This window comes from Mustelus asterias, chromosome 16 (assembly GCF_964213995.1).
Source record: "Mustelus asterias chromosome 16, sMusAst1.hap1.1, whole genome shotgun sequence".
NCBI lineage: Eukaryota > Metazoa > Chordata > Chondrichthyes > Carcharhiniformes > Triakidae > Mustelus > Mustelus asterias.
Window position 1 is genome coordinate 70,134,009 of NC_135816.1, and position 21,281 is coordinate 70,155,289.

The window sequence follows — 21,281 nt, forward strand, 5'->3', positions numbered from 1 at the left end:
TTAACATAAAGCCCATTGTTTTTCATAAGGTATACAAAGATTTATGTTTTGTCTTAGCTCTACTGTAGTGTAGAAGTGGACAGAGTAAGAAATTTAACAACACCAGGTTAAAGTCCAACAGGTTTATTTGGTAGCAAAAGCCACACAAGCTTTCGGAGCTCCAAGCCCCTTGGAGAAGCTCACCTGAAGAAGGGGCTTGGAGCTCCGAAAGCTTGTGCGGCTTTTGTTACCAAATAAACTTGTTGGACTTTAACCTGGTGTTGTTAAACTTCTTACTGTGTTTACCCCAGTCCAACGCCGGCATCTCCACATCGTGTAGAAGTGGAGCCATGGTTCACATCAATGGTGAAGGAATTTGAACAGAAATGACCTGACACGAGTTGACTGGTTCCAGAAAAATGAATAGTTAGTATTTCCTTCACGCATTGTAATTCTATAAACTGAATTTCTATAAACCACAATTGTTTTGGAATTATCAATATAAATATGAGGAAGCATTAACTATCTCAATGTGCCTTATCTCTGCCTCAGCTACTTGTTTTCCAATCTTAAAAGTTGAAACAGAAGTTTAACTCGAACAAACTCTGAAGCTTTTTCTTCCAAATCAAAATAGTGGACAATGTATCGTGGCAATGTATCGTGGCACAATGTTGCCATGGCACCAATTTCTAGGCCTGCCATTAGGTGGCCAGAGAGATCCCCAAAGTCTGGCAATAGGATCATTTCAAATTCAAATCAGGGAGCTTAGGACAAACGTGGGAGACTGATTACCATTTCTGGACTGAACTGCCCAAAGGATCTTGAAGGGTAGGCTCCCCGTTTTTGTGAGATTGGGAGGATCAGCAGCAGTGGCCCGCAAAGCTCGAATAGAGTCACTGCCAAACCATTTTCTCACATTTCTCCATATCCCCATTTTCCCAAGCAGACCAGACCTTCCCAGGGGTCGACCTTCACCTGGCAGTTGCCTAATATTGTTGGTAGGCAGACCAAGTGTGCTAAAGCACTGACCACAGCCCACCATCTCCACAATAATGAGGCCTGGACATACGTTCTGTCAGTCAGCTGCCCCAATCTGCTCAGCGGGAACACCCATCCATCATGTGCAACGATGCTTGTTATGAATTCCTGTGTCCACACTCTTATAATTTTTTTTTCAAAGTTTATTTATTTATCAGTGTCACAAGTAGGCTTACATTAACACGGCAATGAAGTTACTGTGAAAATCCCCTAGTCGCCTGTTCGGGTACACTGAGGGAGAATTTAATATGGCCAATGCACCCAATGAGCATGTCTTTTGGACTGTGGGAGGAAACCGGAGCATCCCGAGGAAACTCATGCAGACACGGGGAGAACATGCAGCATCCGCACAGACAGTGACCCAAGCCAGGAATCGAACCCGGGTCCCTGGCACTGTGAGGCAACAATATTAACCACTGTGCCACCGTGCCGACATAACATAGTGCCCATTATTTCCTTATTTTACATATTTCCATTCTAATTTCGATTTATGTGAACTGCCTGTCTAAAGCTGTCACACTGCATTTGTATCCAACCATCAATGAAGCAGTGCCACCCCTGGCATGAAGGTGTAATTACAGTGTGACAAGTTTACATAGGTAGTTTCCATTGTAAATGTGAACACAGGAATTTATGATGCCGTAAGATGTTACGTGTTTAAACGAATGACTAAATCGCATCTGTGTGCCCTCATGCAACTATGTCCTGCCCTCTGCTGAACCAGACTTGAAGATTTGACTCCCGCTGTGCAGATGCAAGATCTTTGAGGAAATGAATTATAATAACGATGGCAACAAACACTGTTTTCCTTGGAAGTAACAGATGGTTTTAGGATGGAGTTTACAGTCTGTACTGCTGCGAGGTGCAGTTTGAGCTCCATCAGATACCTTAAACTGTATCATCAGTTACATGCTTGGAAATTTACTGAGACAGTTTCGCATTACAGACTATTATGCCCAATAGTGCAAATAAGAAACCATTACCAAATCCTTTTAAAAATTCCAGTTCCTACTGTGAATTGAATAGGCTCTGATGAATTTAGCATGGCAGTGTACACAATGCTAAACTTGTAGCTGCCAGTTAATATTGATAAGCTCACTGGACCAGAAGGTCAGATGAACACACAAACATTATCCGAGCTCAGAGTTATACAGTCACCCTCGGCCTCTTTTCAAAACAAGGTGACACCACCACACAAAAGGTGAAAGAAAGAGATTGTTTGCATTTTTTCTGGCACCTTTCAATGTTTCTGGGGGTGGGATTCTCCCCGCATCCCCGCGGCGCATTTCACGGCGGCGGAGACAACCTGCCATTGGCCGGCGGCAGATTCTTCTGATCCCTCCCTTGGGAAACCAGCGGCAGGCATTCACCATTGGTGGGACCAGAAGATCCCGTTGGCGACAACAACCGGAAAATTCTGACCAGGATGTCCCAAAGCATTTCATAGCCAGTGAGATACTTTTGAAGTGTAGTCATGATTATACAGTAGGACACACAACTGAGAATTAAGGTCACAAATCAGTGATGTTAAAAGGCCAGTTGATTTTCTTTTGGCCATCGGATGGGGTTTCAGGGAAATTTCCCATTCTCCCCTGAATAGCGCCATGGGATCTCTTAGAACCAGCTGGGAGAGCGGACAGGGGAAGAAGAGGTAAATGAAATGATAGAAAGTGAGGTTTGATGGGGCTTCTTCCCTTGGTCCACTTTGCTCATGCTATTATTCCAGGATTCCCATGGTCTTACCACCATCATTGTAGCGGATGGGAGGAAGAACCCAAAGTGGAAAAAGCTTGTAAATTGAAGAAGGAAGGCAAGATGGAGTGGCAAGAAGGGGTTGGAGTTTTAAAAAATATTAATTCTTGGACATGTGCATGCTGGTAACAAGGCCAACATTTGACACCCTCTATGTGTTGCCCTTGAGAATGAGGCAGTGAGCGTTCTTAAGACGGGGTACTTTTATATTGAAAGGAGATTGCTGATGGTGGACCTGTTTGAGGACTTTAAAATGAGGATGGGTTCTAACTGGTAAACATAGTAAATATGCATTCAATGGTGAGGAGTAAAAGTCTAGGAGCTATACATATAAGATAGTCATTAATAAATTCAATAGGGATCTCAGAAAAAAAAGTTAATACTAAAGCAAAATGATGCTGGAAATCTAAAATAAAGAAAATGCTGGAAAGGCTCAGCTCGTCTGGGCACATCTGTGAAGTGAGTGACAGAATAAACCGTCAGGATTTTCTGCTCCTGCCCATCACAGGATCAGAAATTCCCTCCCAAAGTCAACGGATCTGTGGCTTCTCCATCAGGTTTTCCGTTCTGCCCTCGACGATTCAGACCACAGGCAGGACAAAGAAATTCCAGCCAACGTTTTGGGTCTATATGACACTCCTACAGAAAAAGTTAATCTGCCCAGAGAGTGGTTCAAAGGTGAGACCCACTACCCCAGGAAGAGTTGTGAAGGTGAATGGCATGGATGCATTTAAGTGAAATCTAGATCAGTGTTTCCCAACCCTTTATATGTCACGGCACCCCTTGATACTACAAAAGTATTTGAGGCACACCTGTAATTTATTCTGCCTTCTGCCTTTATGAATCATTTTGAATCTTTTTTCACGGCACACTTGGGGGTATCTTCATGGCATACCAGTGTACCATTGGGAACCACTGATCGTGATAATTACGGTGGCACAGTGGTTAGCACTGTTGCCCCACAGCATCAGGGATCTGGGTTCAATTCCAGCCTTGAGTGACTGTCTTGTGGAGTTTGCACATACTCCTCGTGTCTGTGTGGGTTTCCTCCGGGTGCTCCGGTTTCCCCCCACACTCCAGAGATGTGCAGGTTAGGTGGATTGACTATGCTAAATTACCCCTTAGTATCAGGGGGACTAACTAGGGTAAATGCATGGGGTTATGGGGATAGGACCTCGGTGGGATTGTTGTCGGTGCAGACTTGACGGGCCAAATGGCCTCCTTCTGCATTGTAGGGATTCTATGGTGGTGTGAGGGGGGAAGGAATGGAAGGACGTGCTGATAGAGTTAAATAGGAAAGGGTGGGAGGAAATATGTGTAGAGCATGAACACAGGCATGGACTTGCTGGATCAAATAGCTTGTTTCCAGACAATACTTTCAATATTATTCTTGAACCACTGCAATCTGTGAAGGAGTTTCCACAATGTTGCTGGATGGGGACTTCCAGAATTTGGATGAAGTGACGATCAAGGGCATCCCATGGGGGAGATAGAGAGTCAGAGCAGGAGATTTGTCAACACGGATTGAGTGCAAACTGGCACTGACAAGAGATTTAATCAATTGTGAAATAAGTTTGAGTGATGGTGCATGGATCCAGTGTCACAGGATGAAAAGTAAAAGTTTATTTATTAGTCACAAGTAGGCCTACATTAACACTGCAATGAAGCTACTTTGAAAATCCCCTAGTGGCCACACTCCTGTTCAGTGTACCTGTTCAGGTACACTGAGGGAGAGTTTAGCATGGCCAATGCACCTAACCAGCATGTCTTTCGGACTGTGGGAGGAAACCGGAGTACCCGGAGGAAACCCACGCAGACATGGGGAGAACGTGCAAACTCCACACAGACAGTGACCCAGACAGGAATTAAACCCGGGTCCCTGGCGCTGTGAGGCAGCAATGCTAACCACTGTGCCGCCCTACCATATCGTGCTGATGAAGGAGCAAAGTATAATATCCTTAATCTACTAATTCTTGTCTGTTAAAGAGAATCATTCATAAAGAGCTAGGTCATTAGAAGGAGCAGGTAGTAGGTGATGGTCAGACATTATGCATTCAGTGAGTCGCTTCCCGGCTTTTTGGCTAAGATCAAGTGTAGTTTTTGATCCCGCATCTGGTCTTGGTCAATGAGGTTACACTGAGGCTTCACCTGAAGCAATGTTTTAAAAGCCATCTGGGCCTTTTGGCTAAGCTGAAGCTCAGATCAAGCCTGGGAGGGGATGTAACGCCTCATCCTGTCAGCTTGGATCTTGTTTGATCGAGCCCAAGATGGGAAGAATGGCCTGTCTTATCAGCTTGGATCTGTTCTGAACTGGATTTTGATTGGGAATAAGGTACAAAAAAAATTATACATTCAGCAAGTGCTAGATTGCTTTGATATTGTGATGCAAATGAGCTGCAGCTCTGACCTCCAATAACCCCAGCATGCGCAGCTAGCTCCAGTCAAGTCTGACCAACTATTCAGGTACTAATGTTAAATGGGCCTTGAATGTCATGTCAAGCAGGATGGTAAGGATTTCTGGACTGGTGAGGCAATTAACAATGTTGATTTTCTGATGTAAAATTGTCAACACATTGTGAATTTTGCAACACTCCCACCACCCTCCTGCTCCCCCCACCCCACCACCACCCTACCCCCCCCACCCCCCCCCACACGCACCACCCTCCTGCTCCCCACCACCACCCTCCCCCCCCACTCCCCACCCTAACTCTCTCAATTTTCTTTCTTATGCATAATGCTTCTGCATGAAGAGTTTCAATAATTCACTGACTCACATCAAAGTATCTAGGTCAGAACACAGTCGCAGTTCTTGAATGTGAAACAGCCTCAATGCCTATTACTTTCTGTTAGATCATTGATTCCATCGTTCTGCCTTAACACCGTCTTGGCATGTGTCATGAAAATTATCATTATGTTAGCAGACAGCAAGGACTGGCCACAAAAATAAAAAACACAGTCTTCAGCCAAACTCATGGTGACACAAGCTCTCAGTGCAGAACGATTCATCGTTCCGACTCTGCTTCATGCCAAGAACACAAGAGCGATGTTTGAAATCCAAGCTAGCTAGCATACCCAACCCAGAGCACACCCAACCCAGCACCTTGTCCAAACGGTGAACATGGAAGTGTCACACACAATGGGTTAAATGTTCTTCACTAGCATCACTGGCATCCACTTCCAGGTTCAGGAATATTAGATGCGAGGCTGGCTTCCTGGCCCTTGGGAAAAGTTTCAGGAAGCAGTCAGAAAATTTTTCATACCAAGTTTTCTTTTTCTATTTTTTTCGAGTAATTGCCAGAGCAATGACATGATTACCTGCTTAAAGAGATAAATTATGAGGCTAGGTTCCATGGCTTGCATTCCATCAAATTATAGAAATTTATGGGCAATTTGATTGAGATGTTTAAAATGTTAACAGGAGGCAGCAAATTATTTCATAGAATCCCTACAGTGCAGAAGGAGGCCATTCGACCCATTGAGCTTGCACCGACAATAATCCCACCCAGGCCCTATCCCCGTAACCCCACATACTTACCCCACTAATCCCCCCGACACTAAGGGGCATGGTCGATCAATCGAACCCGCACATCTTTGGAGTTTGGGAGGAAACCGGAGCACCTGGAGGAAACCCACGCAGACACGAGGAAAACATGTAAACTCCAGGCAGTCACCTGAGGCCGGAATTGAAACTGGGTCCATGGCGCCATAAGGCAGCAGTGCTAACCACTGTGCCACCGTGCTGCCCTTAAGGAGGCAGCAAACTATTTTCACCAGTTGAGTGCGGGCTAAGGGGGGAAGGGTGGGTGGGGGAGGGGAGTGGTGGTGTGGGGATTAAGCATGGGGGAATATTATCTTAAAATTAAAGCAATGCTGTTTGGGGTATTTCACACAAAGGAAATCTTGAGTTCTCTGCCCCAAAATGCTGAGGTGGGCTGGCGATTGCAAGACGGAGATTAATAGATTTTTTTTTCTTAAGTAAAGGTATCAGGAAATATGAAGCACAGTCGGGGAATGGAACTGAGATGTAGATCAACTGTGATCAACAGGCTCAGGGGGCCAAGTGGCCTGCTCCTGCTCCTAGGTTTTAATGTTCATGGTCCCTGGAGAATGATCAGACAGTAACCCGGACAGCCCCTCAAACATTTAGCTTACTTTAATAAGACGCGAAGAGTTTGGTGCAGAGAAGATTTGTCAGATTGCTGTCAGAGATGAGGGACTTCAATTACATGGAAAGATAAAGAAACTGGGATTGTTTCTCCTTAGAGCAGAGAAGATTAAGAGAAGATTTACTTGAGAGTATTGTGAATTATTACCGGTTTCAAAAGAGCAAATAAGGAGAAACTGTTTCCACTGCCATGAGGTTTGGTAAATAAAGGATGCGATTTAAGATAATCGGTAAAAGAACCAGAGGGAAAGTAAGGACGTTTTTCTTATGTAGCCAGTTGTTATAACCCAGAATGCATTGCCCCAAAGGGTTGGTGGAAGCAGATTCAGTCATATCTTTGGAAGGTTATACACTTCGCAAGGAAAGTATTTATATGTTTTGGGGGAAAGAGCAGGAGAGTGGGAGTAATTGGGCATCTGCTTCATAGAGCTGGCACTGACAAGAAGATACAAACTGTGTTGCAAGATTCTCTGATTAACAGGCACTGAGGTAAATCATGCTCCTTCACCTGCTGACTTGAACTAAATTATCGCAAGCTGGGGCTTTGGTGGTCATGTGGACCAGTTACTCAATGAAGTTGTCAACTGAGGCAGATGGGGAAGCTTCCTAACAGTGGCACAATGTAAAGAACAGTAGGGGAGTTTGCTTCGATGTCCTGACCTGCTGGATTTATGGTGGCACGGTGGCACAGTGGTTAGACTGCTGCCTCACAGTGTCAGGGACCCGGGTTCGATTCCTGGCTTGGGTCACTGTCTGTGCTGAGTCTGCACATTCTCCCTGTGTCTGCGTGGGTTTCCTCTGGGTGCTCCAGTTTCCTCCACAGCCTGAAAGACGCGATGGTTAGGGGCATTGGCCATACCAAATTCTCACTCACCTGAACAGGTGCCGGACCATGCGAATTTTTACGGTAATTTCATTGCAATGTTAATGTAAACCTATTTGTGACGAATAAATAAACGTTAACTTTATCTGCTCAGCATCACATTGCTGTTCATGGGATCTTGCTGTGCAAATAGTGGCTGCTGTGTTTCCAACATTACAGCAGTGACTACAGTTCAAAACTATTTCATTGACTGTGAAGTGCATTGGGACTTTGTGAATGACACTATGGGCGCAATCTTTCTGGCTGCTGCACCGGTTGATCAACGCAGAGAGCTAGGAAGATAGTGCACGAGGCTTTCATGCCAGGCGTGAACCAGTCTCGCACCAAATGCCATCTTCCCGGCCATGTTTTACTGGCGTGATCAGCTTCATGCCAAAAACATGACAGTGTCATCAGATTGCAGTTTCAAACTCGTCCAAAAAAACGAGTGTGAAACTCTCCTGTTATCGCGCTTGTTTGGTATGTTGAAATTTTTTGCGAGGATCTCGCCCTATACGTATTTCCTTCTCCAGCAATGACCAGTTCCTGAAAAATTGCTGGCTGAAGGAGCTTTGAGGAGCTGCTGTGACTGACGATGAATTCACATGCGGCGCTGAAGTGCCTAACTCGCTGATGGGATCGTCAGTTAGTGATTGCATCTCTCCCTCCATTAATTCAACCATGTCACACAGCTACAAGCCAGGCTTCTGCCTGGTGCCTTCAATGTATACCACCAATGGAATTAAAGAGATTAAAAGAAATGGACCAGTGAGGGAAAATAAAACTGAAGGATTTTAGAGTTACGCTGTTTGTCACCCGAGTAAAATTATGCTATTAACTGAATAAGAAATCTTCAATGATAAAGCTAGTCAGAGTAGAGTGAGCAAGAGTAAACAGTTCAGCTCCTCAAACCTGCTCTGCTATTCGATAAGATCATGGCGGATCTGATCTACTGCTGCAAGGCATCTTGAGATTTTCATTTGTGAGACAGGAATAATGAGTCAGGCTATTTTCCAAAGTTTCAATCCCAGCTCTTGCTCCAACAGTATCTACCCACTCTATTTCCATCGCAGGGTTGTGGTGCATGCTAGATTTGGTGCCGTTGCTTCCAAAAGCAGGGCCGAGACAGATGTCAAGGCGAGCAGGTTAGAAGGCCTATCTGAGTTCCTTGTGACACCAGCCCAGTTCTGTATGAGTATTGAACACCTTAATCCTCACTTCTATCCTCAAACCTGCTCAGACCTCCACTCCCAATATCCCCTCCATATCCTCTGCCCCTTCATAGCTCCCATGCTCACTCACCCAGTGCCCACTATGGACAGAACATGAGACCTTTAATAGCATTGAGAAATCTTTGAGATTCTCATGTAATAAATAAATGAAATGAATAAAATACACAAACTCATTCAAATTCTACTTTAAAAAAACTTTAATCCTCTTTGAGATCATACAACTGCCAATCAAAAACATAGCCATTCAAACTCCACTTGGAAAACAATGGGATTAAGTGGTCATAAAACTGTTAAAACAAACAATCTTTCAAAAGTCTCCTCAAAAACAAAATCCTCATAGGAGCTCAAAAGGAACTCACAATCAAAACCAATCTCACAGTCCCAGTTATAGTTTTATCAATAATCACAACGATTTAGATCTCAGCCAAACATTCATAATGAGATTCCATTGCACAACTGTGTCAGCAAAGCCTCCAGAGCCGAATGAATGAAAGCATTTGAAGTAACAGAAGACTATGATCTGTTGCACTGCTTCAAAGGTTGAACATCTGTCTGACCTGTCAATCAGTAAAAAATATTCAAGGCACCCTGTGCAATTGGCACAGTAAAATCTGAATCTCAACACTGCTCACTACTAAAGGGCACTTTGTCCAGTGGATAATATGGTCTAATGCATCTGAAGAATTTTCTACTTTCACAATCCTGGCCAATTTAATAGTCTAACCAATTAAAAGTTACTGCATTAAGAATGTATTTAACTTATCATACACCACTACATTATCAGAAGTGAAGTTGGCAACACCTTTTGAACTTAATTGTTCTCCAGACTTGGGGATTGTCCATGCTGCACAACTTCTCTGAGATGCCACTAACCACATCACTTGGCAAAACAAGCCTGACTTCCATGAAAATAGTGAAGGACTAAAATGCCAACCCTTGCAACAGAGCCAGCAAGGTCAGAAATGCTGCACACACCCTTATCCTGTGCCATCAAAAATAGCTGGCAATGGGAATAGGGAAAGGAATCCTGGAATCAAAACCAGACCGCCATTTTTTAACACAGCCAGACTCCATTCCAATGTGGGTAGGGGCAGTAAAATCCAGCCTCTCACGTGTGTGCATGTGCACGCATGTGCACATGAACATTAATGGGTCTCAGGAGTAGTGGCCAATCAATTAAGTCATATTGAGGTTAGTACATGAGCAGTGATTTCTTAGATGAGATACGAGAGGACACTCACCATAAACTGCTGAGGCCTTCAAAAGAGAAAGGGCCCAGAAAATAAGCCAACACATTTGGCGGGATCTTCCAGTCCTGCTCACTGGTGGGACTTACCAATCCTGCCTAAGTCAATGGGCTTTTAGCTGACTTGCTGCACCTGACGTGGCGAGGCTGGAAAATCCAGGCCATTATCTTGATTTACAGAATAGTCAACAAAAAAAAACATGACAGAAATAATGAATGTGATGGAGCTGAATTAATAGAAAGTTGCAATGTCAGGGTCAGTGAATGCTGACTCGGTAATTACTGTATCTACTGCTGTCAATTCAAGTGCTTTCCACACTTACATGTTACATGGTAACATTCTATCTGATGTCTTACTGTCTCAGTGTCAGCTGTGGCTCTCATAATAAGAAACGCTTCTGAACCAGATAGTTGTGAGTACCACTCAGACAAATCCACACATCATCTAAGCTGACACTCTAGAGTGTGTCAATATTTTCAGGGGTTCCAAGTATGGGTCGGTATTTATAGGCAATTCCAGGATGTGTCATTATTTACAATGAATCTCTGGGATGTTCCAGTACTTACAGTGGGTGCATTTGCAGGAATCACTTGAAATGCTTTGGTATTTGCAAGGAATGTATCGGTGTTTTCAGGGCATCCATGGGATATGTCAATGAACTCCATAGATATTCGCAGCGGGTCACCAAGATGCGTGAGAACAGGTTGAATTTTGAAAGCTCAAAGGAGAAATGAAAACAAAGATGCAAAGGGAAAGTATGAGAAGAGACAGACAGAGAATCCAAAAGTATTCTAGGTTTATAGAAGTCCAGTTCCGGGCACATCACGAGAGAAAAGACGTGAAAAATTCCAAGAGGATGCAGAAAAGGTTGATAGGGTTGGCTCTGGGGTTGAGGAATTTCAGTTATATGAATAGATTGGAGAAGCTGGAGTTGTTCTCTGTGGAGAAGTTTGAGAGGAAATGTGATAGAGGTGTTCAGGATCACGACGGGTCTGGACAGAGTAGACAGGGAGAAACTGTTCCCATTGGCAGGATGATCGAGAAAGAAAGGGTACTGATTTAAGATGAATGGCAAAAGGACCAGAGGTGAAGTGGGAAAATATTTTTTTGAGCAGTAAATGGTTAGAATCTGGAATGTACTGTGTGAGAGTATGGTGGTGGTAGATTGCGGGGCCATGTAAAAAGAAAGGGTAGTGGGACCAGCTGAGTTGCTCTTACAGCAAGCTAGCATAGACACAATGGGTCGACTGGCCTCTTTCTGTGCTGTAACCATTCTCCTACCTTCAGAGAATCCTAGAAATATGTCAATACTTGCTCAATCTTCCAACATGGAGAAACTTTGGAAACAACCACTGAAAGGAACAAATATACAGTGTACTTGTGTTTTAACCGGCATTGTTGCAGCAAAGTGTACGTGTACTCACTTCCAACAGTGCACGCACAGCTTAAAGTTTATTTATTAGTACCACAAGTAGGCTTACATTAACACTGCAATGAAGTTACTGTGAAAATCCCCTTGTCGCCACACTCCGGCACCTGTTCGGGTACACTGAGGGAGAATTTAGCGTGGCCAATGCACCTAACCAGTATGTCCTTCAGAATGGGGAGGAAACCGGAGCACCCGGAGGAAATTCATGCAGACGCGGGTGAGGGTGCAGACTCTGCACAGACAGTGGCCCAAGCCAGGAATCGAACCTGGGTCCCTGGCACTCTGAGGCAGCAGTGCTAACAATTGTGCCACCATAGTGATGAGTGCTAGTTGTGTACAAATGTACATAACTTTGCACATGTGTCAGCCTTAGCTCAGTGGTAAAATTCCTGTCTCAAAGTCAAAGGACTGTGTGGGTTTCAAACCCACTCCAGAAACTTGAGCACATAAAGCAGGCTGACACCTCATCGCTGAGGGAGTGCACCACTGTCAGAAGTGCCATTTTCAGACGAGGCCACATTTGCCTCTGGGCAGTTTAATCAAGAAAATGGAGAAAAAGCTGTAGCAAACCGCAAAATCATAAGGATTAAGAAAGGGGATGATGCGAGACAGGGAAAATACCAAAACAAAATCTGCAGGCTTATTGAGTCTTACTCATTGTGACGTAATAATTTAATGACTCATTTCTAATGATTCCTTTCTGTAAATGGGTTTGCAGCCTATCTTGTTGCTTCTGATCATAGGGTTTACTGTAATCTTCCACTGATATTGAGTGTTTTGATACTTCATAGCTCTCAGATGCTGACTGGAGACAGGAAAAAAAGTGTAAATAAAAGACAATTCTTACATTCTCAGAAAGTGACCCGGGGAATGTCATTAAACACTCATCTCAGTATATGAATGCTGCATTCTCACTTAATTCCCTCACCCTGTACCCAATAACGACCTTGGTGTATACTCATATCCACATATTGGCCAATTATTGATGATTCACAACCTGATCATTTCACTCCTTTCCTAATGTCTTCTCCTCCTTGGAGGAGCCATTCTGCACCATTATCCTCACAGCTCTCTTTGAATCCTTGTTTTCAACTGTCCCTCCTCCCTATCCCATCCTGAGGGCTGGATTTAACACTCCCCCATCAGCGGAGCGGGTTAGAAGACAGGCAGCAGGTAAAATCCAGAGGCTGTTCTTTCTACCTACCTACTCTGAACTGTCTGAAATTTTGTCGCCTGCCCGCCCTATCAATGCCCTTATGTGGACAGTTAATGGCAATTTAAGACCCTCCAACCATGATCCGCCAATATTTTACCTGTGACAGATTTAACTGCACAGACTGATGTCAGGCAGGAGGGAAACATCTCTTTTTGGAGGTGAGGCTCACCCATTGGAGATGAGGATTCATACCAAAAAAGGGCAAAAGCCTCACCTCAATTAACACTGCTCCCAGAGTTAAATGGCTGTGCAGCTGCCACTGCTAACAGCATGCTCCCCTTCCCCACCCTTTTCAGCTAGTGGTGCAGGGATTGTTGTTCCCTTTAAAATCCAGTCCTGGGTTTCCTGGAAAAATCCTCCCTCTTCTCTTCTCAGCCTATTCATTCAGGAACTCCTCATCCTTGACAATTTCAATCTCAGCTCCCTTTGTCCCCTTCCCAATGAATTGATTCCCATCCTGTCCTGTCCCAGACTCTCCTTCCATGCAAACAGTCTTACCAATATTCAAGGCCACACCCTTGGCACTACTATCTCCTGTGGTTCCTCTCCTTCCATGGCTTATAAAATAAAGCTGTATCAGGCTAATTATCTGTAATCTTCATCAGCCTCCTTCAGTCTGACTTCCTTTTGCATCCAACCCTGGAACAAAACTCTACCACAAGTTGCTGTGTCTTTCATTGGTTAATTCATCATGATAATTCTGCAGTTATTGATATCTTCAAATACTCCCTCAATGCCACTTTCATCCCGAGAAATGTTTGTACTCCTTGCCATTCTAGCCATTGCACAAATATGAGTTGCCACACCAAATTCTAAAACTACCCACCTTGTTAGGACCATTGTAAAGAGTGAAGATTACCTCTACTCCAGAATTGGCATGAACCTAACATCTTGCTGCCTCCGTCCCAAATCTAACAACAAGTGAGAGGAGCTTATAGATTTCTTTATCATCAGAGTAAAATCCATCCATTCAACTGATTCTCTGCTTTCCCTTGCCCACTAGGCTAAATCTTCCTGCTCAGCCTGCTCCCACTCTAGTCCTAAACTTCAATCTCTCTTGACTATCTCCTACAGCTCTCCACCCTTGCCAAATAAACCCAACACTATTCCCACTAAGCTCCTGTTAACTGACTTTAAATGGTTCCCTCTCCTTGGGACTCTCACCTTCTGATTCAAAACAATCATCTTATATTGAAGAAAAACTCACAACCCTCACTAACTACTATTCCTCATCCGGTTTTCCTTCCCTCTTCATGGTCCTTAAATATGTGATTCCTTGCTTGAACTTCTCCAACTTCCCACAACAACGAGACAGCCCTCATCAAAATCTTGAGTGACATTATTTGGGCTTGCGCCCTAGAATCACTGACTGCCCTTCTGGACCTCATTACAATATTTGACACAATCACTAACTTGTCTATTCGCCCCCTTCTGTCAGCCAATGAGTTGGAGGCAGGGCAGAGCTACAGAAAATGTCTATTTACTCGATCCATTTAAACTGAGTCACTACAAACTACAGCAAAAAGGACTCATTTCCAAAACTACAACAATGTCTCCCAATAATAACAGAGGGATTTCTCTAGCAAAACATAGAGAGTGCAGGATGTACAGCTGCAAATTCCAGTAATTTATGCCAGGAGTGATTGATGAGGGAATTACCAAATCATCTCCATTCTTGTCATTGGATGAAAGGTTGCTGGAAAAGTGAAGACTGAAGGGTGACCTGATGGGAGTCTAAGATTACGAAAGGGTTTAAAAATCCAATAGGGATTTGATGAGGAAACCTCTTTACTCAGTGAGTGGTGAGAATGTGGAACTCATTACCACTGGGAATGTTTGAGGTGAACATTATTGAGGGGGAAGCGAGATACGTACATGAGGGAGGAAGGAATAGAGCAATGTGCTGATGAGGGATGATGAAGAAGGGTGGAGACTCATGTGGAGCCCAAATACTGCTGCTATATGCAGCTGTCAATCACAACATCCTGCTTCAGCACTTCCTCCTGCTCCTTCCCTTGCCACAGAAGAGTGTGGAAGTCCCTCCAAATACTACCTTGATTCTGGTCCCTGAGAAACACACATACACAGACAGTCATTATGAGAGACAGGCTCTTCCCTCTGATGCATTTTAAACCCACTATCGAACTGCATGTACTCAACTCAATCCCTAATGTTTTAGATCACAGTGATGCTATGTACCTTAAAAAACACAGTAAGAAGTTTAACAACACCAGGTTCAAGTCCAACAGGTTTATTTGGTAGCAAAAGCCACACAAGCTTTCGGAGTCCCAAGCCCCTTCTTCACTCACCTGAAGAAGGGGCTTGGGGCTCCGAAAGCTTGTGTGGCTTTTGCTACCAAATAAACCTGTTGGACTTTAACCTGGTGTTGTTAAACTTCTTACTGTGTTTACCCCAGTCCAACGCCGGCATCTCCACATCCTTAAAAAACACACAAGGTAATTGAGTTACAAAATATTAACAATCCCTGGGATAATGACTTGTTCAGACAGATGTTTCTGAGAAATGTGTATTGCCTGAAGGATGCACCTGTCTCCACACTATTGTACAGTCCAGTGCTAATGTATTAGTGCTGTTGAATTTTATCTTGTTTTCTTACATACAGTGTTAATTTTTACATTGCAGGAGGAACTTCTATCGGACTGGCCAGGACCTCAGTAACTGCAGCATGTGTCAGAACACTGCCTGTATCATCTACAGGTACAGCAGTTTAGTCATTTACTACTGTCTTTTCTTGTTGATAAAGAACAGATTGCATTTATATCGCACTTTTGACCTCCCAATCTGCTTCCCAGAAGCATCTTCAAAAAAAATTTGACATCAGCCTCAGGAGAAAGTGTTAGGATTGGTCACTTAAAACCTAGTCAAAGAGGTAAGCTTTAAGGACAGTTTGAAAGAAGAGGAGAGAGAGAGAGTGGCAGAGAGAATTAGGGATGGAATTCCAGAAGCTATGCAGCTGAAGACCTTAGTACAGCTCATCGTACAATTCCGGATGGATTGTAGATTGCACATTACATGGTCAATACATATGACAAAATGTGTCATACTTAGCCTGCCCATTTGACTGATGTTTGGAAGGGTGTAGGTCCGACAAACACTCTCGAACCTTGAGCATTAATCCAGGCTGACACTCCAATTCAGTTTGAGGGTGTGCTGCACAATTGGGAGTGCTGTCTTTCAAATGAGAGGTTAAACTAAGGTCCTGGTCTGCCATCTCAGGCTGACATAAAAGATTCCATAGCACTATTCAAAGAAGAGCAGCGGAGTTCTCTTGGTGCCCTGGCCAACCTTTATCCAATAACTAACATCACTAAACGAAGGAGATTATCTGGTGATTATCATCTTATTATTTGTGGGACCTTGCCTTGAGAAGATTGGTTATCACGTTTTCACCATTACAACGGTGGTTAAACTTCATAGAACCCTACAGTACAGAAGGAGGCCATTTGGCCCATCGAGTCTGCACTGAACACAATCCCACCCAGGCCCTATCCTAATAACCCCATGCATTTACCCTAGCTAGTCCCCCTGACACTAAGGGGCAATTTAGCATGGCTAATCCACCTAACCTGCACAGCTTTGGACTGTGGGAGGAAACCGGAGCACCCGGAGGAAATTCACGCAGACACGGGGAGAATGTGCAAACTCCACACAGACAGTGGCCCAAGCCGGGAATCAAACCCGGGTGCCTGGCGCTGTGAGACAGCAGTTCTAACCACTGCGCCACCATGCCATCCTTGTGCCTCTGTGCTGCCCTTCATTGGCTATAAACCATTGTGGAATATCCAGAGGTTATGAAAGTTGCTGTGTAAATACAAATTCTTTCTTTATTTCACATGTGTCAATGAGTAACAAAAGGGTGAGAATATTATGCCCTCCTAGCGGTGAAGGTGGCTTGCCAGTCAGGTCAATGTCTATGGTGTTTTACATGATTTGTCTGTCCCATGGTGGGGTGTTTTTGCCATCGGTCAGACTGGAAGATCCCGCCGGTGGGAAGGACTGAAAAATCCCACCCAGAGTGTTAAAATGGGAAATGGAAGGATTTGTCAGTATGGGAAGTATCAGATATATCTCCCAAGCTAAACCATTGACTCAGAGGTACATGGTCAGAATTGTATGGCCCCATCGCAGTGAGGATAGGCGCACGAAATGCAGCAAGCCTTCGAAAACTCCCCTGACTTCAGCGGGAATGGAAAGTCCCGCCAGCCGGAACGGAAGATCCCACCGGCAGGAGAGGCCATAAAATTCCACTCAGAATGTTGAGGATGGAAATTTTTTTCATTCAGAACACCACAATGTTGGATGGCTGCTCCTGATAGTTTTACATTGAGAAAGTGAGCTGCAAAGTATTTACAATGTATGGTTTCTGATTCTGAAATAAGACTATATTCACAGCCTTTAGAATAAAGGCACATTAAAAATTCCGCGTATCATTTTTCACCCCAGTTCTCTTTCTTTAACATTCCCAGAACACCACAACTGTCCAAGGGCAGCTTCAGCATCCAACCAGCTTGACCAAGTTTGCTTTTATTTGTTCATGGGATGCAGGAATCATTGGCAAGGCCAATTAGAGATTGCCCAGCTCTAACTGAGGGGATGGTAGCTGCCTTCTTGAACTGCTGCAGTCCAAGTGGTGTCAATACAGCCACAGTGCTGCTTGATAGGAAGTTTCAAGGGATTAGTCCAAATCTACGCTGATTCTTGAGAGCCGAAAAGGGGAGTGTTCTTTCAGATGAGTTGCTAAATTGTGGTTCCGTCTGTCTTCTTGGATGGATGCAATAGATCACATGGACACTATTCAGAGAAAATCAGGCTAATTGTCCCAGGTATCCTGGGCAACATTAATCTTTCAGTATCATGAAAACAGATTAGCTGCTCATTATCTTAGTGCAGAGAATGAGATCTTTGCTCAGCATAAAACAGGCTGTTCCCTTCTCTATCACTGCCTGGTGACCCTGTAATGAGTTTTTTCCGTGGGTGTTTGTGAGAGCTCTATCTATCAGGCTGACCTTTTAATGCCTCCATACTGGCCTTTGAATGATTCTCTTATTGACCCTTACGCTGCTAGGTCCCACTTGGAGAATTGCTAGTTGACCCACTGACCCAGCGGAATAGAAGGTTTGGGAAATTAGCATTCATCAATTAAACTTCATTGCATAGAATATGCAAATAACCAGTGCTGCTTTTGTTGAAAGAAATGCGAGTCAAAATGCAATCAGTTGAAATGGGAGGACGTCAGATTTTTTCCCCCCCCCCCCGATAGCTATTGGAGACCCAGTGTGAAATGAGTTCAAACCATCTCAATCCAGTTCCCAAAGGGTCTTGTACCAGAGCACAGAAATGGCCATCAGCCTCAATAGTTGTCTGCTGGGAACAAATTCAATATCCTGCACCAGGATATAGAGGGAGACCAAGGGAAATGGTAATGTCAGACTGGAGAAGTAGGCCAAGCGTTTTGGATTTCAAATTCACCTACAAAATGTGTCTCCAACTGGTTTATAACAGGGCAAAAAGGTCTTCAACAGAAAATTTTAAAAATCTTCAATTGCTCAGCACTCACTTATCTCTTGCAATCAGTAAAAATAGCTGGTGTTGAGGTTACAATAGTTTTGACAAGATAGATGAACCTGGGTGATTGATTTGATGCTGCATTTGATTTGCTACTCTTTGGCAGGAACTCAGGAAAACAAAACAATGAAAGTTATTGTGCTTTAGTTTGCTGATTGCTGAATATGATAGATTCTACACTCACACATTAGTGTTTTTTTTCTTTCCTGTTTTGTTCCATGTAGGACATTGTTCTGTTCTGACCTTCACCCTGCAATTAGATTACGATTCATTGGAGATATTTTCAGTTCAGGTTTATGTGACTAAACGGAGATTCCACTCTTGGAGCACTTAGAATGTCTTTGAAAAGGATAAAAGATGCCTGAGTGGCTTAATACCGTCCTTGGCCCCTACTCCTCATACTCAAATCCTGCCCAGCTAAATGGAAGTTAAAGTTTATTTATTAATCACAAGTAGTCTTACATTAACACCGCAATGAAGTTACTGTGAAAATCCCCTAGTCGCCACACCCCGGTGCATGTTCGGGTACACTGAGGGAGAATTTAACATGGCCTATGCACTGAACCAGCACATCTTTTGGACTGTGGTAGGAAACCAGAGCATCCACACAGATGATGACCCAAGCCAGGAATTGAACCTGGGTCCCTGGCGCTGTGAGGCAGCAGTGCTAACCACTGTGACATCCAAATGAGAGTTACTTCCATCTGTTCATTATGAATTTGGGCCAGAGTTTCAGTTGGCCGCGAGGCCTAATTGACACTACGTTGGGAATCTCATTCAGCGCAATGGAACTGCACTTTACAGCACGGTGGTACAGTAGCTAACACTGCTGCCTCACAGTGCCAGGGACCCGGGTTCAATTCCCGGCTTGGGTCACTATTTGTCGGAGTTTGCATGTTCTTCCCGTGTGTGCCTGGGTTTCTTCCGGGTGCTCTGGTTTCCTCCCACAGTCTGAAAGACGTGCTGGTTAGGTGCATTGGCCATGCTAAATTCTCCATCAGTGTACCCGAACAGGCGCCGGAGTGTGGCGACTAAGGGATTTTCACAGTAACTTCATTGCAGTGTTAGTGTAAGCGTACTTGTAACAATAAATTAACTAAAGATAAACTAAACAACTGAGGTTAAGGCCGGGGCATTTTTTGAGGGTAGAGTTGAGTTATTGTTTGGGGCACTGGAGAAGCAGGACTTCTACCTTCCACTTTGACCCCACTGCAGCTCACAACACATTTTGCCAATTCTGCACTCAACTGTTCAGAAAGATAGAGAAGATCTTAAAGGGGATAAAAGACCCCTGAGTTTATGGATACTTGATACTGAAAGATTCTGACTGGACTGAAGTCTTCTACAGATAACATTTTGGGGCCATTACTGGAGGAATGGAGGTCGCTAGTGAACTAAATCGCCCCATCCTAGGGGATTTTCCACTTCTACCTCAGGACCCAATACCAACCCCTTCCATGGGGAGGGAAGGATCCCTGGCAGATGCCCATGACTGAGGTTAAAGATTGGATCCTGGCAACGCTTTTACTCAGCTCTCTATTTCAGCATCCACTTGCAGTGGGCAACCTTCTCAGTTGAATTGAATCCAATTCATGGTCCCTGCAGGAAAGACAAACAAGGTCCAAGTTGACAAGAAAAGGCATTGAACCCCATTGATCTGATGCTTGATCGTAGCCAAAAGGCCGAGATAGTTCCTCTTTCTCACATCTAGTGGCCTCTTCATCCAATTCTATCATTTGCTTCAGCATTGCCTGGCCATTTATCCAGTGTCTCTTTATCCTTTGTGTGAATTCTTTAAGTGCACCCTAAACCTGAAATTAGGTTCCTTTGTTCAGGGTCAGATCGGCACTCTTTGTTCAATGGCTGCATAGTCACCATTTTCAGCTAACAAACACTGAATATGCAGAACAACAAAGAGACATTGAGTGCTTAAAAGCAGACGAGAGTACAACTGCAAAATAACTGCCTGAGCATATGTAATGCCTTCTAAATTATTTAGTGGAAAGTGTTGGCACTTCATCCTCACTTAGTCGGTTTAAGATAGCACTATTTTTTCCTCTAAATGCAGTTGCCCCAAACCCCCTTGAGATTCCTCCTGGTCTTTGCCATCCATTTCTAAAAAAGCAAATTGCAGCAAAGAGATGGAGCTAGAAACATGCTTTCATAGGCCAGCTCTAATGCAGCAAGCTAACTCATAACTCAAATGGAAGAGTGCTGTCAGATGAATCCACTGGGCACTCTTCAGAGTACCTCAGGATTCAGGAAGAAATTTCACAATGTTTCTCTTCTTGGAACATTTACAGCGCAAAGGGGAGATTTTGACCTCCTGTTTTCAGCAGGCGGGATCGATGACGGGAGCGGAAAATCCCACGAGAGATTCAAAGCACGAGTTACGCAAGCGGATTTCCTGCTGTGATTGTCCTCAATCTTCCCCCTTGCCACTGACATAACAGGAATCCCAACGTTCAATGTTCATTACAATAAATTTACATCTTATTATCAGGCCTCTGCACCTGATGACTCCCTCCCCACCCCCGTTACATCATTATGAAGGGACTCCCATGGCGTGCACCTGTCGGGCAGAACCACCAGAGGAGTTCAGAAGAGTGTATTGCTCAGGAGGGAGAGGGCCATGCCCTGGCTGCCCCCGAGTGCAGCTCCCTGGCACTGGCACTAACGGGGAAGTCCAGGGCATAGTGCCGGGGCTAGTGCCATTTGAGGGGTTGTTCCATGGTGGTAGATGTGTTCCATTGCGGCAGGGGGGTGTTCTGTGGA

The 21,281-nt window shown here is 44.2% G+C and overlaps 2 protein-coding genes across 5 annotated transcripts in view; one reads left to right on the forward strand and one right to left on the reverse strand.

The window, feature by feature from the left end:
* LOC144505239 (dedicator of cytokinesis protein 2-like) overlaps positions 1 to 21,281 on the reverse strand; it is a 618,318-nt gene that overhangs the window by 273,832 nt on the left and 323,205 nt on the right. The gene's annotated exons all lie outside the window — the stretch shown is intronic.
* The window catches only part of LOC144505238 (protein INSYN2B-like), an 81,760-nt gene that overhangs the window by 13,887 nt on the left and 46,592 nt on the right, over positions 1 to 21,281 (forward strand). For all 4 annotated transcript variants that reach the window (XM_078231260.1, XM_078231262.1, XM_078231259.1 and 1 more), the window contains exon 3: positions 15,564 to 15,638. In XM_078231260.1, the coding sequence (XP_078087386.1) occupies positions 15,564 to 15,638 (75 nt within the window). The remainder of the gene's footprint in view (positions 1 to 15,563; positions 15,639 to 21,281) is intronic.